General features: G+C 39.3%; 1 protein-coding gene across 2 annotated transcripts in view; it reads right to left on the bottom strand.

Moving 5' to 3' along the window:
* The window catches only part of Dock11 (dedicator of cytokinesis 11), a 184,011-nt gene that overhangs the window by 5,015 nt on the left and 160,385 nt on the right, over nucleotides 1-18,611 (bottom strand). For both annotated transcript variants that reach the window (XM_052171937.1, XM_052171938.1), the window contains 7 exons: nucleotides 10,946-11,068; nucleotides 9,390-9,503; nucleotides 8,098-8,244; nucleotides 3,396-3,606; nucleotides 2,618-2,808; nucleotides 2,038-2,138; nucleotides 522-660 (listed from right to left, as the gene is read on the bottom strand). In XM_052171937.1, the coding sequence (XP_052027897.1) occupies nucleotides 522-660; nucleotides 2,038-2,138; nucleotides 2,618-2,808; nucleotides 3,396-3,606; nucleotides 8,098-8,244; nucleotides 9,390-9,503; nucleotides 10,946-11,068 (1,026 nt within the window). The remainder of the gene's footprint in view (nucleotides 1-521; nucleotides 661-2,037; nucleotides 2,139-2,617; nucleotides 2,809-3,395; nucleotides 3,607-8,097; nucleotides 8,245-9,389; nucleotides 9,504-10,945; nucleotides 11,069-18,611) is intronic.

The following is an 18,611-nucleotide window of genomic DNA, read 5'->3' as shown; positions in this document are numbered from 1 at the left end:
AGCTAGTTGTCATAGCACAAAGAATAAATTAGTCCCTTATCAATCATTACTTCTGCAGCAATTTTAGGTAACTGCTTCAAGTTTCATTCATGTTACATAAGTTAAATGGCTGAAGATATCAGATGAGCAAAATTTAAAATACAAGCTAATGGGCCAGTGAAATGACTCAGTAGATAAAAATGTTTGCAGTCAAGCCTAACAACGTGAGTTCAATTCCAGGAACCCACAGGATGGAAGGACAAACCGACTTCTCCATGCTTTCTTTTACCTCTACTCATACACACAGGATAGTATGGTGTCATGTCACATGCACACTGTGGCCCATATACAACACACAGCCACCTACCCACCCACACATGTATACATTCATACAAAGAAAATGAATTATAATGTAATAAAAATTAAATATAAACTAAGTAATTTTAGGGTAATACATTTTATTTCAAACCAATATATTTTGTTAAGTAGAACTTTAGGGACCCCCAGATTCGGTCCTTACTTTTAAAAATGTTAATACTTGCCTGCTCATGGATAATGTCAGACAATTCTTTTACCATGTCTCTGAAATTTGACTTTAGCCCTTCATGGTACTCAATTTGATCCTCTTTAATTAGCCGCTCATTTAGTTCAAGTGCAATGCTACATGCCTGTATGAATTTTCTGTGGATGAATATGAAAATACAAAGAAGAAGAAAAGTTACTTTCTCTTACAAAGTATCCCTATCCATAAGTTTGACAATTTACTTTGACAATGACTTTCTTAAAGAAAGATTGGAATTTTCTGTTTTTTCACTATTAGTTATGGTGACTTCCTTAGTTTGAAATACATTTTAAAAACCTTTCCTTTTTATCTTTGTTTTCTGGTTTCTGATGTATTTTAAAACCTGGCTCAGTGACTGGTGCATGCCTTTAACACCAACACTCAAGGAGGTAGAGGCAGGTGGGTCTCTGTGAATTTGAGGTCAACCTGGTCTATGTAGCCCACTCTTGGGCTAGTCATGGTTATATAGTGAGATCCTGTCTCAATACGAAACAAAAATAATTCAACACCTGGCTCAAAACATATGCCTCCTAGAAACTTAATGGAGCCATTTAATGTTACTTATTTAAACAGAATTCATTTGGAACTTACTATTTGTCTAATAGTATTGTGTGTAAAGTATTTTGGCTGGTAGGACTATGGATAAAGTAGAAGAACTGCCATAAAAATCTTTTCTCCCATTATTTCATGTTTAAGTTAATTTTCTTCATTTATTTTTCATGCTTTTAATGCCCATAATGAAGAGTGGATACACACAGGGTCAAAGTACCTCACTGCCTGCATTTTTTGTATCCCTGCCATGGCAACGAGTAGAGTCCTTTGTACCTGCCAGGCAGACACTATTAATAAATATTGTTAAAGGAATGAGTACAGGTTACTCTGCAGCCTGGAATAGATGATGACTTGCAGACAGAAAAAGTAAATGATTAAAGTAAGGAGCAACGGAGCTTATAGGTCATCATCTTTCTCCTTAGTCTATTTTATTCTATTAGTCATGCTTTGTAATTGATTTCTGTTTACATATGAGTCAGACTTTTCTTTTTCCTAACCATTCAGACATGCGTTAGCTTACAGACAAGGTAAGACATTCTCCAGAGCTGCAGAGTCCAAGTGGAAGCAACAACACAAGTACTAGAAGGAAGCCTGTGCAACCTTTGCAGCCCCACTGCACCCCTTCCCACATGATCTGAAATGCTAGACCACAAGGTTAATCGGGCAAAGAAGGAAATCGTGTAATGAGTATAGCCTTGTGTTTCAAATATCCAAAGCAATGAAGTAAGGTGGTATATTTAATCCCTTGGGTCACAGGAGCAGTGTTAGTGTCTCAGAGTACAAAACAGATCATATGGTTCCTGACCACTTAAAGAGCCATTTGGAGATTAATCACTGCAAATGCAGAGAACACCCTTACTTAGTGAATATTTTAATTTCTGTTTTTTTTTTTTAAAGAAAATAGAAAAAAAGAATAGAGGTATGATCTGAAGACTAACACTTACCTAAACATGTCCTTCAATTCATTCACTTTCTTAGGTGGATACTTGTTAGCTTGACTTTCATTTAAGAAAGCCCTTGCATATGCTAATGGACCAGCATTGACCTAAATTACAAAAGAGAAAGAAATGATAGTGTGGCAAGCTTGTAATCAAAAGGAGAGTTTGCATTTTCCTTTTCATTAAACCCCTCAAGGGTTGAGGGGAGAGCAGATACAAAATAAAATACCTACGAAACCCTTAGCTTAGAGATCTATTTTGTTTGCTCATGAGAAGTTTGTGTGAAAAACATTAACTAAAGGGATTGATCTGGCAAAATGATACACCAATAAAATAGTTAATGATTTCTGATGTAATACAGGGCATGGCCAGTCTTAGAGGTTTATGGTAAAGTCTCCTGATATAATACAAAATTTGTCTAAATTAAATGGGATTTATTTCTTATGGTAAAAAAAGAATACTGATTGCTTTTTGCTCCCAATAAGAACCTAACATACAACGGTAGGTAAGGCTTGCTCCGTGCCCTCACAAAAACAAAAGCAACATCAGCAGCCTTTTGTGCTTGTTGCCCAATCAACCAACCTACCTGCACAGAGACACAGCCCTGCAACTTCAGCTGAAGCTGAATCATGTCCACGTCAGCAGAGGAGCAAAGCTTGTGGAGCTCTGCAGTTTTATCTTTTAGTTCATCAGTAGCAACATCGATTGGTTTTAAATTCACCTGCTGTTCACAGTTTATAGGAATCCTCTTTTTCACATATGGAAATGAGTTTGAAGCTATGAAATGCAAAGACCGATTTTTTTTTTAAAGTAGCAATGGAATAATTTTATTTTCTTTTTATTTATTCCTTTCTCACATACTATTTCCTTCCCTTCACCCTTTCAACCAACCACCTCCCACCTCCCCTCTCCCCCAAATTCACTCCCCCTCCTCTGTTTCTTTTCAAAGAAGAGCAGCAGGGCTCCCAGACAAGGCACAATGAGCTCCAATCAGACCAGGACCTCCTTGGACATGGCAGAACAAAAGCAATTTTAGAAAATAATCTATTCAGTAGAATTCTAGGAAAAAACAGAATCAATTTGTTTTATGTCTTCCCATTCTTTTCTTAGAAAAATTCCTAAGGGTGCCAACTAGTTCCCCTGCTTCAGGATGAAAGGATAAAATTATCTTTATGAGACACCTCTAAGCAATTAGGAGTGACATATGGGAAAACGATGGTTTATTACAAGGACATATTTGTATAAACGTGTAAAATAACAAATGATTCAAATTTCAGTCCCATGTTCCTGCTTGCCAGCTGGTACTTGTGTATATGAGAAGGGACCAAGCCAGATATGAAAGTAGCATAAAGATTCCTACTCACTGGTCAAGATGGTGCGACGTTTACACTGCTCTTCTACACAACCTTGCTTCTTGCCTGATAATGTGTAAGGGGCTTCGAAAACAAATCTGTTGATATTATGATTTCTTTCAAACTCCGTCTTTCTTTCTGTGAGTTCTTTGTCATCAAAATAAGGCTTCACATAAGTGACTTGTATATGAGCGAATTTTGGATCAAGTTCTTTGGCATTTACCTATAAAGAGAGTTCTTTTAATCAATGAAGAGAAAAATGAAAGTATAGCTTACTGCTTGGAGACAACACAAGAAACATGTCATTACAACTGTGCTCCTGATTTACTGTATACTTACTAGGGGAGATTATAGCTGTGTTTACAGATAACTTTATCTTTGATTATAAGAAAGATACAGAAACCTATAGAGACTATAGAAATATAGGAGGAACAGAGAACACCACTGTAATCTATCACATATTTCTGTCCAACTGTTTATATGAATATATGTTCTCAAAATTGAGATCACATTGAATGGTTTTGTAATCTTATTCCTTAAATATTTATTAAAATGGCTGTGCCATATGTGAAGTCTACCTCAATAAGAGCATGCTGAAACTACTAAGTTTCTACTGCAGTGCTGATAATAGCATTAACACTATTTATTTATATTTGACATGGGGTCCCACACTGTAGATCAAGCTACCTTGGAATTCTTTAGGTAACCCTCAGTAACTTTAAGCTTGCAACTGTCTTCCTGGCTTGGTCACTTCAGTGTTAGAATTGTAGGTGTGAACCACAAGTGGCTTACTATGACTTTAATGGCTGAGTGAATACACATGAATTATATTGGTCGTTTTCTTACATTTTGCTAAGGAAAATCATGTTTTAGTGAACGTCTTTGAATTTAAATGGTGTGCGGGGTTTTTTGTTGTTGTTGTTGTTCTGATTGTTTGCCTTAGAATACATTTTTAGAAAACAATTATTTAGTTTAAAGATTTATATAGCTTTAAGTATTTTAATATATTGCAACAAAGTAGTATATCAATTTGGTTATCCACAAGTAGTGTCTGATATCATGAGTGGAGATTTTGAAAGATTTTATTATTTTTATATTTTATTTTATGTGTATGAGAGTTTGTCTACACGTGGGCATGTGCACTGTGTGGTTGCAGTGCTTGTGGTTCTTGCCAAGGCCAGAAGTGAACAACAAAATCACCGGAACTGAAGTTAAATGTGGTTGTGAACCAATATGTGTGTGCTGGGAACTGAGCCTAGATCCTCCACAAGAGAAGCAAGAGCTCCTAACCATGGTGTTATCTCTTCAGCCTTCAAGAGTAGTTATTCTTACCTACATCAGTTTAATCCTAGCCAGCAGTAGAAAGGGATCAAAAGAAAATACAGTGATTCTATGTTGAAGACATAAAAGGAGTGCTGGCCTAGCATGTACATGGTACTTAGCTCAATTCCCAGTGACAACAGCAGCAGTAGCAGCAGCAACAACAACAACATAACTCAAGTCTAGTGATGGTTGCTGGTCATTTTAGGAGTCATCAATATTCCATGCCAAGAATGGCTGCTGCTGTCCCTGTGGAAGGTTCACTTGTGGATTCTCGAACTCTCTAGCATTTATTTTATTTTATTTTATTTTATTTTATTTATTCATTCATTGGGGTTTTTTTGAGACAGGGTTTCTCTGTGTAGCCCTGGCTATCCTGGAACTCACTCTGTAGACCAGGCTGGCCTCAAACTCAGAAATCCGCCTGCCTCTGCCTGCTGGGATTACAGGCATGCGCCACCACCGCTGGGGGCCTCTTTAGCATTTCTACATAACTCCAGACAAAACTCAGGATCTGCTTTCAGTGTCTTCTCAATAACATCTGCCTAGTGTCCTGGGTGACTTGTTTACTATCATGGTTATTTATCAGTCACAAATGTCTGTCTAGTGAAAGAAAGGAAAGGAAGGAAGGAAGGAAGGAAGGAAGGAAGGAAGGAAGGAAGGAAGGAAGGAAGGAAGGAAGGAAGGAAGAGCCAACAAAAATCTACTTCCCCAGTTTCTATTGGATTTTATTTTCCATATATGTAGGCATAAAGACAGGGAACAGTAAATGTCTTAACACTGTTAACCTCTTTAAATCCCTTCTACTTACTTAGCTTGCTCTGGAAACATTATCCTTTATTTCTGATTACACTTATTTTAACCAAAAGTCTCAGAAATAATTCTCTCATATTTAAAAGCTGGAATTTTAGAAAAAGACCTCAGTCAAAGCAATTATTTGGCTAAGATGAAACATAAATAGAAAATAAAAAGTTCAAGTGGGATGTCAAATCCTAAAATGTTTATACATGCACATATTAAGTAGTACACAGTTTATATATAAATAGTAGGAAAAACTCCTTTTCAGCCAAGATTCTAGCCACATTTATGTATGGAGGTAAATTTATATTGATTTAAATGTATTGTTAGGCCAAAGGACACATACATTTAAGATCCAAGGAAGGCACTGCTAAACTTCTATTTAAATTGCCTGTGCCTTTAAGGAGATTTTGTTCCTTGGCAAGCAAAAAGAGTGGTTTGCTTTTGTTTTTGTTTTGCTTGGCATAGTAGCTCAGACCTTTGCTTTTAATTTTATCGTTACCTAATAAAAACCAAATTCCCTCTAATAGTGGCAAAATTGCTGCAGAGAACCTAAGAATTACCCTTCTGCAGCTTTTAAACCATCTCGGATTGACTTATGATAGCAAATACAACATAAACACTAGGCAACTGCTTGTTATACTCTTATTCCTTAGGGAACAGTTACAAGGAAAACATCTTGCAGGTATGGTACGCCTATAATTTCAGCACTCTGAAGGCGGAAGCAGGTCCTGCATTTCAGGCCTACCTAGGTCAGATCCTTTTAAAAATTGTTTGGCCAAAAGAAAAAAAATGTTTGCCTAGGGTGAGTGTTTTTGTATAAACAATTTCCTACAAGGTAAACAAAGCCCTCCATCTTGGTCCCTAAGATACAGGATATTCGAAAGGGAGGTGAAACATTGCATTTTTCAAGGAAACTTGTCAAGAGACACAATGTTCTTGGACATAAAATATTCCATCTTGCAGGGAAGCTCAGTTAAGGAAGTAAACTACTTGGTAGCCTCATGGACTCCCTGAAACTGACCGTATTCACTAGAGCTCTCCTTTTCTAAGCATTTATAAGGACTGCTGAGATACATTCACAGACAAGCTAAGCTGTCTGGAAGAAGCTCAGCCCATATTAGTTGCCTGAAAAAGATGCTTTCTAATCTGTGGAAGCTGCCTGCTTTTATGAGCTGTCTTTTATGCTAGGTTGGGCTTTTGGTTGATACAGCCGTCTTTGAGTCATTTCTATTCTAGCAAGTAACTTCTTACATATGTTCCTATAAATAACTGAAAAAAAAAAAAAACCAGTCACTATCCAATTAATTGCACGTTGGTGGCATCCTTACTTTGGTCTGCCATTGGTTTTCTATCTGGGATGAGTAGATGTTTGCTCATGTCTCCCTGGGAATATGGACACACAACTTTGGGTTATATAGGGTATTCTAGACTAATCTGGGCTACACAATAAGAGCTTGTCTCAAAACCAAGGAAAACAAAATAACAAAAGTCTGTAACTGTTTGGTACAGATGAAGTGTTTTCTGAATAGTTTGGATCCATGGTTGGTTGACTATGTGGCTGTGGAATCCACAGTTATGAGGGGGGACAATTGTATTTATATGTCCCCTATGAGAAGTATAGAATAATGTCAGAAGTCTGGCTGCCTGGCAGTGTTTTTTTTTTTTTTTTTTTCATCAGCATCTGAGGCTAGGTTTTCAAGGCAAAATGAAGGAGAAAGACACATGTTGTCCAGAGAGTCTCACTAACCAACCATCACCTATTCATTTCTACAGCAGTCAACAGCACAGAAATGAGCTGAGACTCCGGTTGCAAGGACAGGGAATTTTTCTACTGTCTTAATTCAATGAAACAAAACAAAACTAGTGAAACCTATAGAGAGGTATTACCAAATATTGATCTGGAACCCATCATCACATCTACTTTGAAAGCTCTTAAGCCTACGTTAAAGATCATACATCTCACAAGAGATACTGGCGTTTCTAGGAAATAAGGAGGTGGGATTTTTCTCTGTGACTGTTGTCCAGTTGAATTTAGGTGCTTTGCTGAAAGTTACTGAATAAATGTAGGCACAAACTCTGCACTGTGTAAGTCCTTTCTAGCTAGGTAATGAGCTCTAATTCTGGGATCTGTTAGGACTCAAGCATTCTGACTATTATTTTTCAAAGGCTGTCTAGAAGGATTAGCACAGATCCCACAAAACAGACCTCTCTTGTTAGACCTTTCACATCTTGTTATGATAGGGCCTGACAGGATAGATAATAGTTAGGGTGAGACTCAAACTATCTCCCTGTAAACTGACTTCATTAGAAACGCAGATACAGCCCATACTTGTAATCATAACACCAGGGAAACTGCAGGGGGGACTGTTGTAAGTTTAAGACCAAGCCAAAACAAAACAAATGAAAGAAAACATTGGGGATCGGGAGCTGCAGTAACAGCCTTGCCAGTGAAGGGAGAAGGGCCTTGAATGTGACCCCTTGGGCAGTGCACACCTGTAATCTTAGTCCCAGGGAGTTAGAGACAGTTTCCCTCCCACAAATCAGAGGTCTGTAAGAAATGAATAATGCTTTCCAAATGCATGGCACAAGTTACCTTGTCTGAATCCTGAATTATCTTGACATTTTCAGTACCAAATTTTTCACCATAAAGTTTCACAAGTCTCAAGGAAATCTCTGAAAGGCCGGTGAGCTTCGGTTCTTTATAGATGTACTCTTTTCCATCTTCTTCTTCAAAAAAAGACTATTATAAAGGTAAACAAATAATAATTTACAAACATTCAAGGAGCATCAGCATGACTAGTGACAACATATTTGAATACACTTAAAATAATACTTAATATTAATTTTAATATATTTATGCTGCCTAGTTTATGACATCTTGATATAACCTAGAGTAATTTGGGAAGTTGGAAAGTCTACTGAGAAAATATCCTATCAGATAAGGCTGTAGGGCATTTGTTGATAGATGATTGATATAGGAGGACCCAGCCCATTGTGGGTAGGACCACCCCTTGGGCAAGTGGCCCTGGGTTCTACAGAAAAGCAGCACCCTTTTGTGGCCTCTGTACCAGCTCCTGCCTCTAGGTTCCTGCCCTGCTTGAGTTCCTGCTCTCTGACTTCCATAAGTAATGAAGAGAGTAGTAAGCTGAAACAGACCCTTCCTCCAACAGTTGCTTTTGGTTTTTTTCAAAAGTTGCTTTTAATAATTGTGTTTTAACACAAAAATAGAAACCCTAAAACCATATTAATATTTTAATTTTAGTATAGTATATTAATAATATATTGAATGTCACATGCATATAGTCAACTTTCTAACTTTGAATAAGTTGAGAATTGTTAAAGGCACAAGCATACAAACATATTATTGTTTGAAGGGGATGAAGTAATATTTGAATACACTTTATTTTTGTTTATTATATTAATTATCCCCGTGTAATATTTTCCTTTTTTTGTTTGTTTTTGGTTTTTTTCTGAGACAGGGTTTATCTGTGTAGCCCTGGCTATCCTGGAACTCACTTTGTAGACCAGACTGCCCTCGAACTCAGAAATCTGACTGCCTCTGCCTCCCAAGTGCTGGAAGGCATGCGCCACCACTGTCTGGCTGTAATATTTTCCTATGTGTACTCAAATCCATAAGTATATAAACATTTTTGGTAGAAGGATGAAACTAACATGTTTTTTTTCATGAATTTTATTAATGAGAAGTCCATACCTTGCATCCCTGACCCTAGTAGACAGGAGAACCAACTAGAACATTACAAATAGTGTAAAAAGCAAGAAAGACTTCCAGAAGAAACAGCTACACAAAGGCCATCTAATAAGCCAATGAAAAACATTTTAAAAGTCAAGCAACTTGATAAACAAACTTTGCTAAAGTACACTTACCTGGCCATAAAAGGCAACTCTAAAGAAAGTACCTAAAAGTCGTTTTTTGGTGTGCATAACCTCTAAAATTTTTGTGTAAGCTCCATGGAGAGTTCTATAGACTTGAGTCAGTTTCTGAAAAAAATGAGAACTTTGTGATTTTGGCAGTCATTATGTATCATCAAGATCAACATGCAAGAGAGAAAAACTATCCATGTTAAGGTTTTTAATATTATTTTGTTGTTGTTCCTTATTTATATTTCGAGACAGGGTTATTACTGTACCCACTACAGTACCAGGCCATCCTGGGCTATTAGCAAGACTTCACTTCAAAAGTTGCAATAAAAGGGATCGGGTTGCAGCTGAGTGGTAGAAAACTTGCCTAGTCTGGGTTCAATGCCCAGAAGTACAAAATATTTTATATTATATAAACATGTGAATTGTACCTATTTATGTATAATTATTAAATTCCCTTTTTAAATTTAATTTTTATGTGTGCAATATGTTGCTTGCATGTATGCATGGAAGAGGTCAGAAGACAATATCAGATCCCCTGGAACTGGATTTACTGATGGTTTTCAGCCACCATGTGGGTGCTGGAAACTGAACCCAGGTCCTCAGCAAAAGCAACAAGTGCTCTTAACTGCTGAGCTGTTTCTCCAGTTTAATTTGTCAAAAATGACTCAAAGACAGCTGTATCTTCAAAAGTCTACCCTGGTATGACTCACGAAAGCCCAGGAGAACTAAAACCCTGGAGCACACTTGCAGGTAGCTCAACTGGTTAAAGAATGTCTGTTTCAGGGATTTCAGTTGATCTGAGACTCTTCTGGGAAGCTCAGATGGTCTGAGAGCGTCTTCTAGCAGTATTTACCATTTATATTGGAGAGGGAGGGACTTAGCACCTCTGATCAGCTTTGGGGACTTCCTGAAGCCTATGAGTTTAAAACAGGTTTTCATTTTTTGTATGTCACCACATTCAGCTCATCCCAATATATTCTCAAAATAGCTTGAATCCCAAGCCATCCTCCTTCCCCTTTTTTGTATAGTTGCAGTAGAAATTATGGTCCCAAAGACTTGAATATTAAAAAAATCCTGTCCTGTGCACATGGCAGCAGCTGTTCACTACAATTTATCAACAGTTGTCCTGGCAGGGCACATTGGTAGACAAATGGCTGGCGTATGATTGACATCATACTATGTTTCTGCATCATCGTCAGCCAGTACTTTTAGTCTCAACACTAAGGTTCAAAGAAAAGAATCATGTTTTTAGGTTATTCTTGGTGATATGGAGGTTTGGTAGTTTTGACAGTCCAGGGAGGGAAGTTACAATTTGGACTGCGGGGAGTCTTGGAGATGGCGCATGTGTCTGTCTCATGTTATCATGCTCAAAGCCCTAAGGTCCATCCCTGGCACCACAAACAAAAAGGACAAAATAAGAATACTTATTCTGTGATAAAATGCCAGTATTTTCTTTAGAAGACATCCGAGTAAAAAGATAGGAACAACATGATATTAGTGTTTTGAAAAGACCAAAACAAAGTATAGAGGGCAATGATAGTAATGTGCCCATCCCCTACCTCAAACTCACGGCGTTTCTCATAAATTGGAATAATCAACTTGGAAATCTCAGAAATTACTTCATATCGCTCTGCCTTCCACAAACCATCCACACACTGTTCTAGCAACTCCAGCAAAATCTCCTGCATTAAGGGAAATATTCAATTGGGTATTAAAAATAGCTTTAGACAAATCAATCGTTAACCATTTTAACTTATCAAAGAACAATCCAAATGGGCTAAGTTCAAGCAAATGCACAGAAGTCTATTTATATGACCACATCTTCCCCCTGTCCACGTCTTTCTTCTGAATCAGCACATATATAGCTATGGAGCCCAGGATTCCTGTCCTCCAACTGGTGAGCTTCCTGCCTTAGTCTTGCAATTGCTGGGATTACAAGTATGTTCCAGCATATACAGTCTCACAACTGTATTTTCAAAATCAAATGTTACAAGTACCAGGAAATTAGAAATGTTTCTAAAATATGGCATTAATATCAACAGTAAACTACATGTGTTTTGTTTAAGTGAAAATACTACGTGCCGATAATATCATGTTGAATGAAATCTTTTGTTTGTTTCAAATTATGGGCTCAGTTGACTTGAAAGTTGAAGAGTGATTTACTACAGGATGGAAATCATGCCATGGTGGGACAGGGCAGGTGTTAAAGGTAGAAGTATGGTTGGATAACATCAATGAATGTTGTATACATGTATAAAAATATTGATAATGAATCACACACATATATGTTTAAATAAAAGTAAGTAATTAAATAGACAATGTAAAAATGCTTACATTGGTAAATTCCACTAATCTTGTACATCTCCAATACTTTTTTTATGCTGTTGTAGTTTTTCCTGTTTCTTTCTTTTTACTTTTAATTTTTTATTATATCCAACACAATATATATATCAATCATAACAATGATGTACATGTTATTAAATGAACATAAAGAAATAAAGATTTTTGCTTGTTCATTTGTTTTTAGTAGAGCTTAATGTATTGGCTCTTACTGTGGTACAAAACCAAACCATTTTTAGACATTGGAGTTCATTGTAATAAGGCTGTACTTCAATGCCTCTCACATCACTGAAAGATTTTACCTCCATAGTAGCTAAGCTAAGAGTTGACATTTCTGCTGCACCAAGGAATGAATTGTAGGTACAATTATTTGGATACAGATTTCCTGCTATAGTCAAAGCTATTTGATTTGAGTGATTATCTTCATCCTCAGCCCATAGGGAACAGCTTACATTCATTTAAGAAATGGTGTGTGTATTAAGATCGTCTATCCCTGATGTCATTCATCGACTGTTTCAGTGAACAATGGTTCTGCTTGGAGGGTGGCACAGACATTAGGTGAGAATAAGATTCTGGTTCATTGACTGTGATGATTTTGAAAAGCATTTATCTCAGAAAAAAGTAACTTATAAGGTCATCTTCTTCAAAATAGATATAATAATTCTAAATATCAAGCAAAACATTCAGTCTCACACTTTGTAGTTCTCTTACAAGCCACCTCCCAAATTAATTGTCTATGTTTCTTTTGGCTGTATAAATAATTTTGAAATATGTAAGCTATTCTGAAAACCATAGTATAATGTAAAAACACCAAATAAATAATCCTACTAATAGAGAGGCTGAGATAGGAGAAGCATGATTTCAAGAACATTGTGTCATACACAGTAAGACACTGTCACATACAAACAAGCAGAAAGTGTGTATGGATTGTACAATATTGGACATATTTCTCCAACTGCCAAATTAGAGAGACCATTGGGTGCAAGCCAACAAATTTCTAATTCTTCATATTTTTGAATTTCAATCGATTAGGATATGTTGGTAATATTAATTTTCATATTAAGAGATACTAAAGAAAGTGATTGTTACTTCCTGTTGTTTTTGTTGTTAGAGGTGGAATTATGTTTGTGTGGGTTTGTTGAAAGAAGATGACTTTCTTGCTTTTTCTAGGGTGTGGTTTTCCCTCCTTGTGTTGGTATTCTCCATCTATTATCCTTTTTGGGCTGGATTTGTGGAAAGATATTGTAAATTTGGTTTTGGAATGAAATATCTTGGTTTCTCCATCTATTGTAATTGAGAGTTTCGCTGGGTATAGTAGCCTGGGCTGGCATTTGTGTTCTCTTAGGTCAGTATGACATTTGCCCAGGATCTTCTAGCTTTCGTTGGCTCTGGTGAGAAGTCTGGGGTAATTCTGATAGGCTTGCCTTTATATGTTACTTGACCTTTTTCCCTTACTGCTTTTAATATTCTTTCTTAGTTTAGAGCATTTGGTGTTTTGATTATTATGTGACTGGAGGAATTTCAGGTCCAGTTTGTTTGGAGTTCTGTAGGCTTCTTGTATGTTCACGGGCAACTCTCTCTTTAGGTTAGGGAATTTTCTTCTATAATTTTGTTGAAGATAATTACTGGCCCTTTAAGTTGGGCATTTTCACTCCCATCTATACCTATTATCCTTAGGTTTGGTCTTCTCATTGTGTCCTGGATTTCCTGGATGTTTTGTGTTAGGAGCTTTTTGCTTTTTGCATTTTCTTTGACTGTTGTGTCAATGTTTTCTATGGTATCTTTAGCATCTGAGATTCTCTCTTCTATCTCTTGTATTCTGTTGTTGATGCTTGCATCTATGACTCCTGATCTCTTTCCTAGGTTTTCTATCTCCAGGGTTGTGTCCCTTTGTGATTTCTTTATTGTTTCTAGTTCCATTTTTAGATCCGGGATGGTTTTGTTCATTTCTTTTGCCTGTTTGGTTGTGTTTTCCTGTAATTTGTTAAGGGTTTTTTGTGTTTCCTCTTTAAGGGCTTCTAGCTGTTTACCTGGGTTCTCCTGTATTTCTTTAAGTGAGTTATTTTTGCCCTTCTCAGAGTCCTCTATCATTATTATGAGAAGTGATTTTAGATCTGAATCTTGCTTTTCTGGTGTGATGGTGTACCCAGGACTTGCTATGGTGGAAGAATTGGGTTCTGATGATGCCAAGTAACCTTGGTTTCTGTTGTTTATGTTCTTATGCTTGCCTCTGCCATCTGACTATCTCTAGTGCTGCCTGCCCTCACTATATGTGACTGGAGCCTGTCCCTCCTGTGGTCCTGGTTGTGTCAGAATGCCTCAGAGTTCAGCTGTCTCTGTGATCCTGTGATTCTGTGATCCTGTGATCCTGGGTGTGTTTGAGCTCCTGGGAGTCAAGCTGTCCCTGGGACCCTGAGATCCTTGTGTGACCAAGCTCCTATGATCCTGGACATGTAAAAGTGCCTGGGAGTGGAGTTTTCTCTGACTGTTGTGGGACTGGCTGTAGAGTTTGCGCCCAAGGTTTGTGCAGGGCACTGGCCCAGACAGATCTAAAGGAACCTGTGCATCTGGTATGGTGGAGTTCCTGCATGCCTGGGTCCCACTGGTGCCAGTAACTCCTGGTGTTGGGACAGATGTTGTGTTCTTCTTACCTCTGATCTTATGATCCTGGGCATGTTAGAGTGCCTCTCCATTACTTTTCTTTCATATTGAAACAATGCATAAAACATTAGTCTAAAGAGAATGTGACAGTTTTTCAAACTATTGCATTAGTGATTTAGGTCTTCATTAAACTGATACAATACAGAGAACAAATTCTTCCTTCATATGATTTGAACATCAGGAATAGGCTAATGTCCTATGATAGAGCTCTCCTGCCTATGATAATTATAACAGCTGCTTGCTACAGTTTTGTGAAGTATCATCTCATCTTCTCAACAATAAAAAAGACTAGGCCAACTGCTGTGCTTTTGACTGAGTTTTAATAACTTGTTTTCCATCAGAACTGATTGCCAAAATGACCCTTGATTGTTTCTTAGATATCTGTATTCATCCTGTAGATCTCATTCCTATATAACAGGTAACAATATTCTATAAATTCTTAGCTGGAAAATGAGGCACAGTTTTTTCCTTATCCTGTTATGAACTGAATTGTATTTCCAGAAATCAGTGCTTCTAAACTTGACAGTTGCTGTCCCTTTTGGGGGTGGCGGTGAATGAGGTTTCACAGGGGTCATATATCAGATATTCACATTATAATTCATAACAGTAGCAAAATTACAGTTATTAATTAGAAACGAAATAATGTTATGGTTGGGAGTCACTACAACATGAGGAACTGTATCAGAGGGCTGCAGCATTAGGAAGGTTATGAAACACTGCTCTAAACTGTTAGCTGAAGTTCTTACCTACCTCAGAATGTGACCTGATCCAGTAAAAGCATGTTATAGATAAAATTGATTAAGATAAATATACTGAGTAATTAAAATAATTAATTAATAAAAAAGACGAATATACTGATAAAGGGTGAACCCTCAAGCCAATATGGCTGGCACCCTTATGAGACACTGCAGATATTTTGGAAAATAACATGTGACTACAGAGACAGAAACAGAATCCACGTAGCTGCAAGCCAAGGAATGCCAAGGATCAACGGCTATCACCAGAAGGCAAGGAAGGCGTCTGCCTGGATTCTGGGAAAGAAATCCATGATGAAGCCTCATTTTCAGATTTCTGGACTCTGGAATGATGAGGTAGTACATTTCTCTTGTTTGAAGCCACATGCGTTGAAGCATTTTGAATGTGGCAGCCTAGTGCTCTGCTCTAATTATTTGTTTTCCTCAGATTCACGTGTGAAAATTCTAACCTTGCTAATGGTATTAGAAGGTGGGTTAGTTGTGGTTGCAATATGGCAGAGCAACCCCTAGTGGAATTTCAGGCACCTTTGGAAAAAAATACAGAGGTGGAGCCCATCTCTTCTACCATCTAAGTACATAGCAAGAAGGTGTCATCTATGCACTGAAGGGTTTGCCATTCCTGGACACATTGCCACAGGTGCTTTAAGTTTGGATTTCCTAGCCTCTAGAAGTTTCTTTTTCTAGTTTATTGTGCTATGGTATAGCACTGCAGACAGAAGATGCCTAGGAAATTAATATACAGTTCTTTCACTCATCCTCTGAGCTTATGACCAAGGAATTTTACTTCCTAGATATTTCTCAAATATGACCCTTCTCTACTTTTCCATGTATTGCTAAGGCTCAACAACACCTTTCTCCTTTTCATTTAACTGATCTTTCTGACTCTAGCCATGATACCTCCCAATACATCCTCTACAGACAGACCACAGGCTTCTGACTATGTTATTGAAAATTTGAAAACATCCCATCACTCACAGAACAAGGAGCAAGCTCCTTCATGTAAACAGAAAGCTTGCAATGAGATGGCTAATATTTCTATAATCTCCTCATTCAACAAGCCAAGTGCTCCAAAACAGAGAGACATTAGCAATTCCCTTCAAATACTCTTTGCCCTTCAAGCCTTCTTAAAAGAGTTTAGGTACTGACCTCCTAGATGTTTTTCCTGGTCTAGATAAGGAAGGCAAGGTACAAATAATTTGTTTCTCATTTTACTAATCAATGGGTTATATATATTATATAGTTCTACAATAGTTTCACACTCTCTCAATAGCTGACATTGCAAATAATCCATGATTCTTTAAAGGTAGGAAAACATAGTCTCCTAGACAGCAGCTGCTCAATCAATGTGACTACTTGAATAAAGAGTCAGTGTATTAACATTCAATAGCTATATTAAGAAGTTTAGCAGGCAGATGATGGTACATACCTCTAAACTTAGGAGTCAGGCAAAGGCAGAGGCAGAAGGGCAGAGGGGCAGCTGGACAGAGGCAGAGAGGCAGAGAGGCAGAGGCAGGGAGGCAGAGAGGCAGAGAGGCAGAGAGGCAGAGAGGCAAAGGCAGAGGGAAAGAGGGGAAGAGAGAAAGAGGGGCAGAGGGGCAGAGAGAGAGAGAGAGAGAGAGAGAGAGAGAGAGAGAGAGAGAGAGAGAGAGAGAGAGAGAGAGAGAGAAGAGGCAGAGAGGAGAGGCAGAGGGGCAGAGAGGCAGAGACAGAGAGGCAGAGAGGCAGAGAGACAGAGGGGCAGACAGGTAGAGAAAGAGGGGAGAGGCAGAGGTATAGGGGCAGAGAGGCAGAGAGGCAGAGAGGCAGTGGAGCAGAGAAGAGAGGCAGAGGGGCAGAGAGGCAGAGACAGAGAGGCAGAGAGACAGAGGGGCAGACAGGCAGAGAGAGAGGGGAGAGGCAGAGGTAGAGGGGCAGAGAGGCAGAGAGGCAGAGAGAAGAGGCAGAGGGGCAGAGGGGCAGAGTCAGAGGCAGAAGCAGAAGCAGAGAAACAGTGAAGCAGGGAGATAGAAGCAGAGAGGGAGAGTCAGAGATGTAGAGAGGCAGAGAGAAAGATTCAGAGACAGAGAAAGAGGCAGAAGACGAGGCAGAGGCAAAGGCAGATGTAGAGGCAGAAGCTGAGAGACAGAAAGACAGTAGCAGAGAGGACAGGAGACTGTGGGTCAGAGACAGAGGCATTGTGGCAGAGGCAGAGGCAGAGGCAGAGGCAGAGAAGAAGAGTTAGAAAGGCAGAGAAGCAGAGTGGTACAGTGGCAGAGAGGACAAGACACACACACACACACACACACACACATACAGAGAGAGAGAGAGAGAGAGAGAGAGAGAGAGAGAGAGAGAGAGAGAGAGAGAGGCAGAGGCCCAGGCAGAGAGGCAGAGGCAGAGAAGCAGATGCATTGATTCAGAGTCAGAATCAGAATCAGAGGCAGAGGCAGAGGCAGAGAGGCAGAGAGGCAGAGAGGCAGAGAGGCAGAGAGGCTGAGAGGCTGAGAGGCAGAGAGGCAGAGAGGACAAGAGACAGAGAAGCAGAGAGGCAGAGAGGCTGAGAGGCAGAGAGGCAGGAAAGCAGAGTGGCAGAGAGGACAAGAGACAGGCAGAGAGGCAGAGAGGCAGAGAGGCTGAGAGGCTGAGAGGCAGAGAGGCTGAGAGGCTGAGAGGCAGAGAGGCAGGAAAGCAGAGTGGCAGAGAGGACAAGAGACAGAGAGGCAGAGAGGCAGAGAAGCAGATGCATTGATTCAGAGTCAGAATCAGAGGCAGAGGCAGAGGCAGAGAGGCAGAGAGGCAGAGAGGCAGAGAGGCAGAGAGGCTGAGAGGCTGAGAGGCTGAGAGGCAGAGAGGCAGGAAAGCAGAGTGGCAGAAAGGATAAGAGACAGAGAGGCAGAGAGGCAGAGAAGCAGATGCATTGGTTCAGAGTAGGAGTCAGAGGTAGAGGCAGAGGCAGAGACAGAGAGGCAGAGAGACAGATAGACAGGGAGATAGACGCAGAGACACAGAGGCAGAGGCAGCTGTAAAGGCAGAGAGGCAGAGGCAGAGATAGAGGCAGATGCCTTGATTTAAAGGCAGAGGCAGAGAGGCAAAGAGGAAGGGAGGCAGAGGTACAGGAGAAAAAGGCAGAGGCAGAGAGGAAAAGACTTACATGCACTGAGAGAGACAGACAAAGAGAGGCAGAGAGGCAGAAGCAGAGAGACAGAGACAGAGAGACAGAGGGGTAGAGAGACAGAGGAGCAGAGAGGCAGAGGGGCAGAGAGACAGAGGGGCAGAGAGAGAGGGGCAGAGAGACAGGGGCAGAGAGACAGAGAGACAGAGGGGCAGAGAGACAGAGAGACAGAGGGGCAGAGAGACAGGGACAGAGAGGCAGAGAAGCAGAGGCAGAACTCAAAACAATCTTCTCTTTCTGTAGACAGCTGGTATAATTAGATGATGTGTACTGCAGAATATGACTCATTTTAATATAACTTCAAAATCAATGTCACCT

This window comes from Apodemus sylvaticus, chromosome X (assembly GCF_947179515.1).
Source record: "Apodemus sylvaticus chromosome X, mApoSyl1.1, whole genome shotgun sequence".
NCBI lineage: Eukaryota > Metazoa > Chordata > Mammalia > Rodentia > Muridae > Apodemus > Apodemus sylvaticus.
The sequence above is the reverse complement of the archived record's forward strand: the minus strand, read 5'-3'. Positions and strand labels throughout refer to the sequence as shown.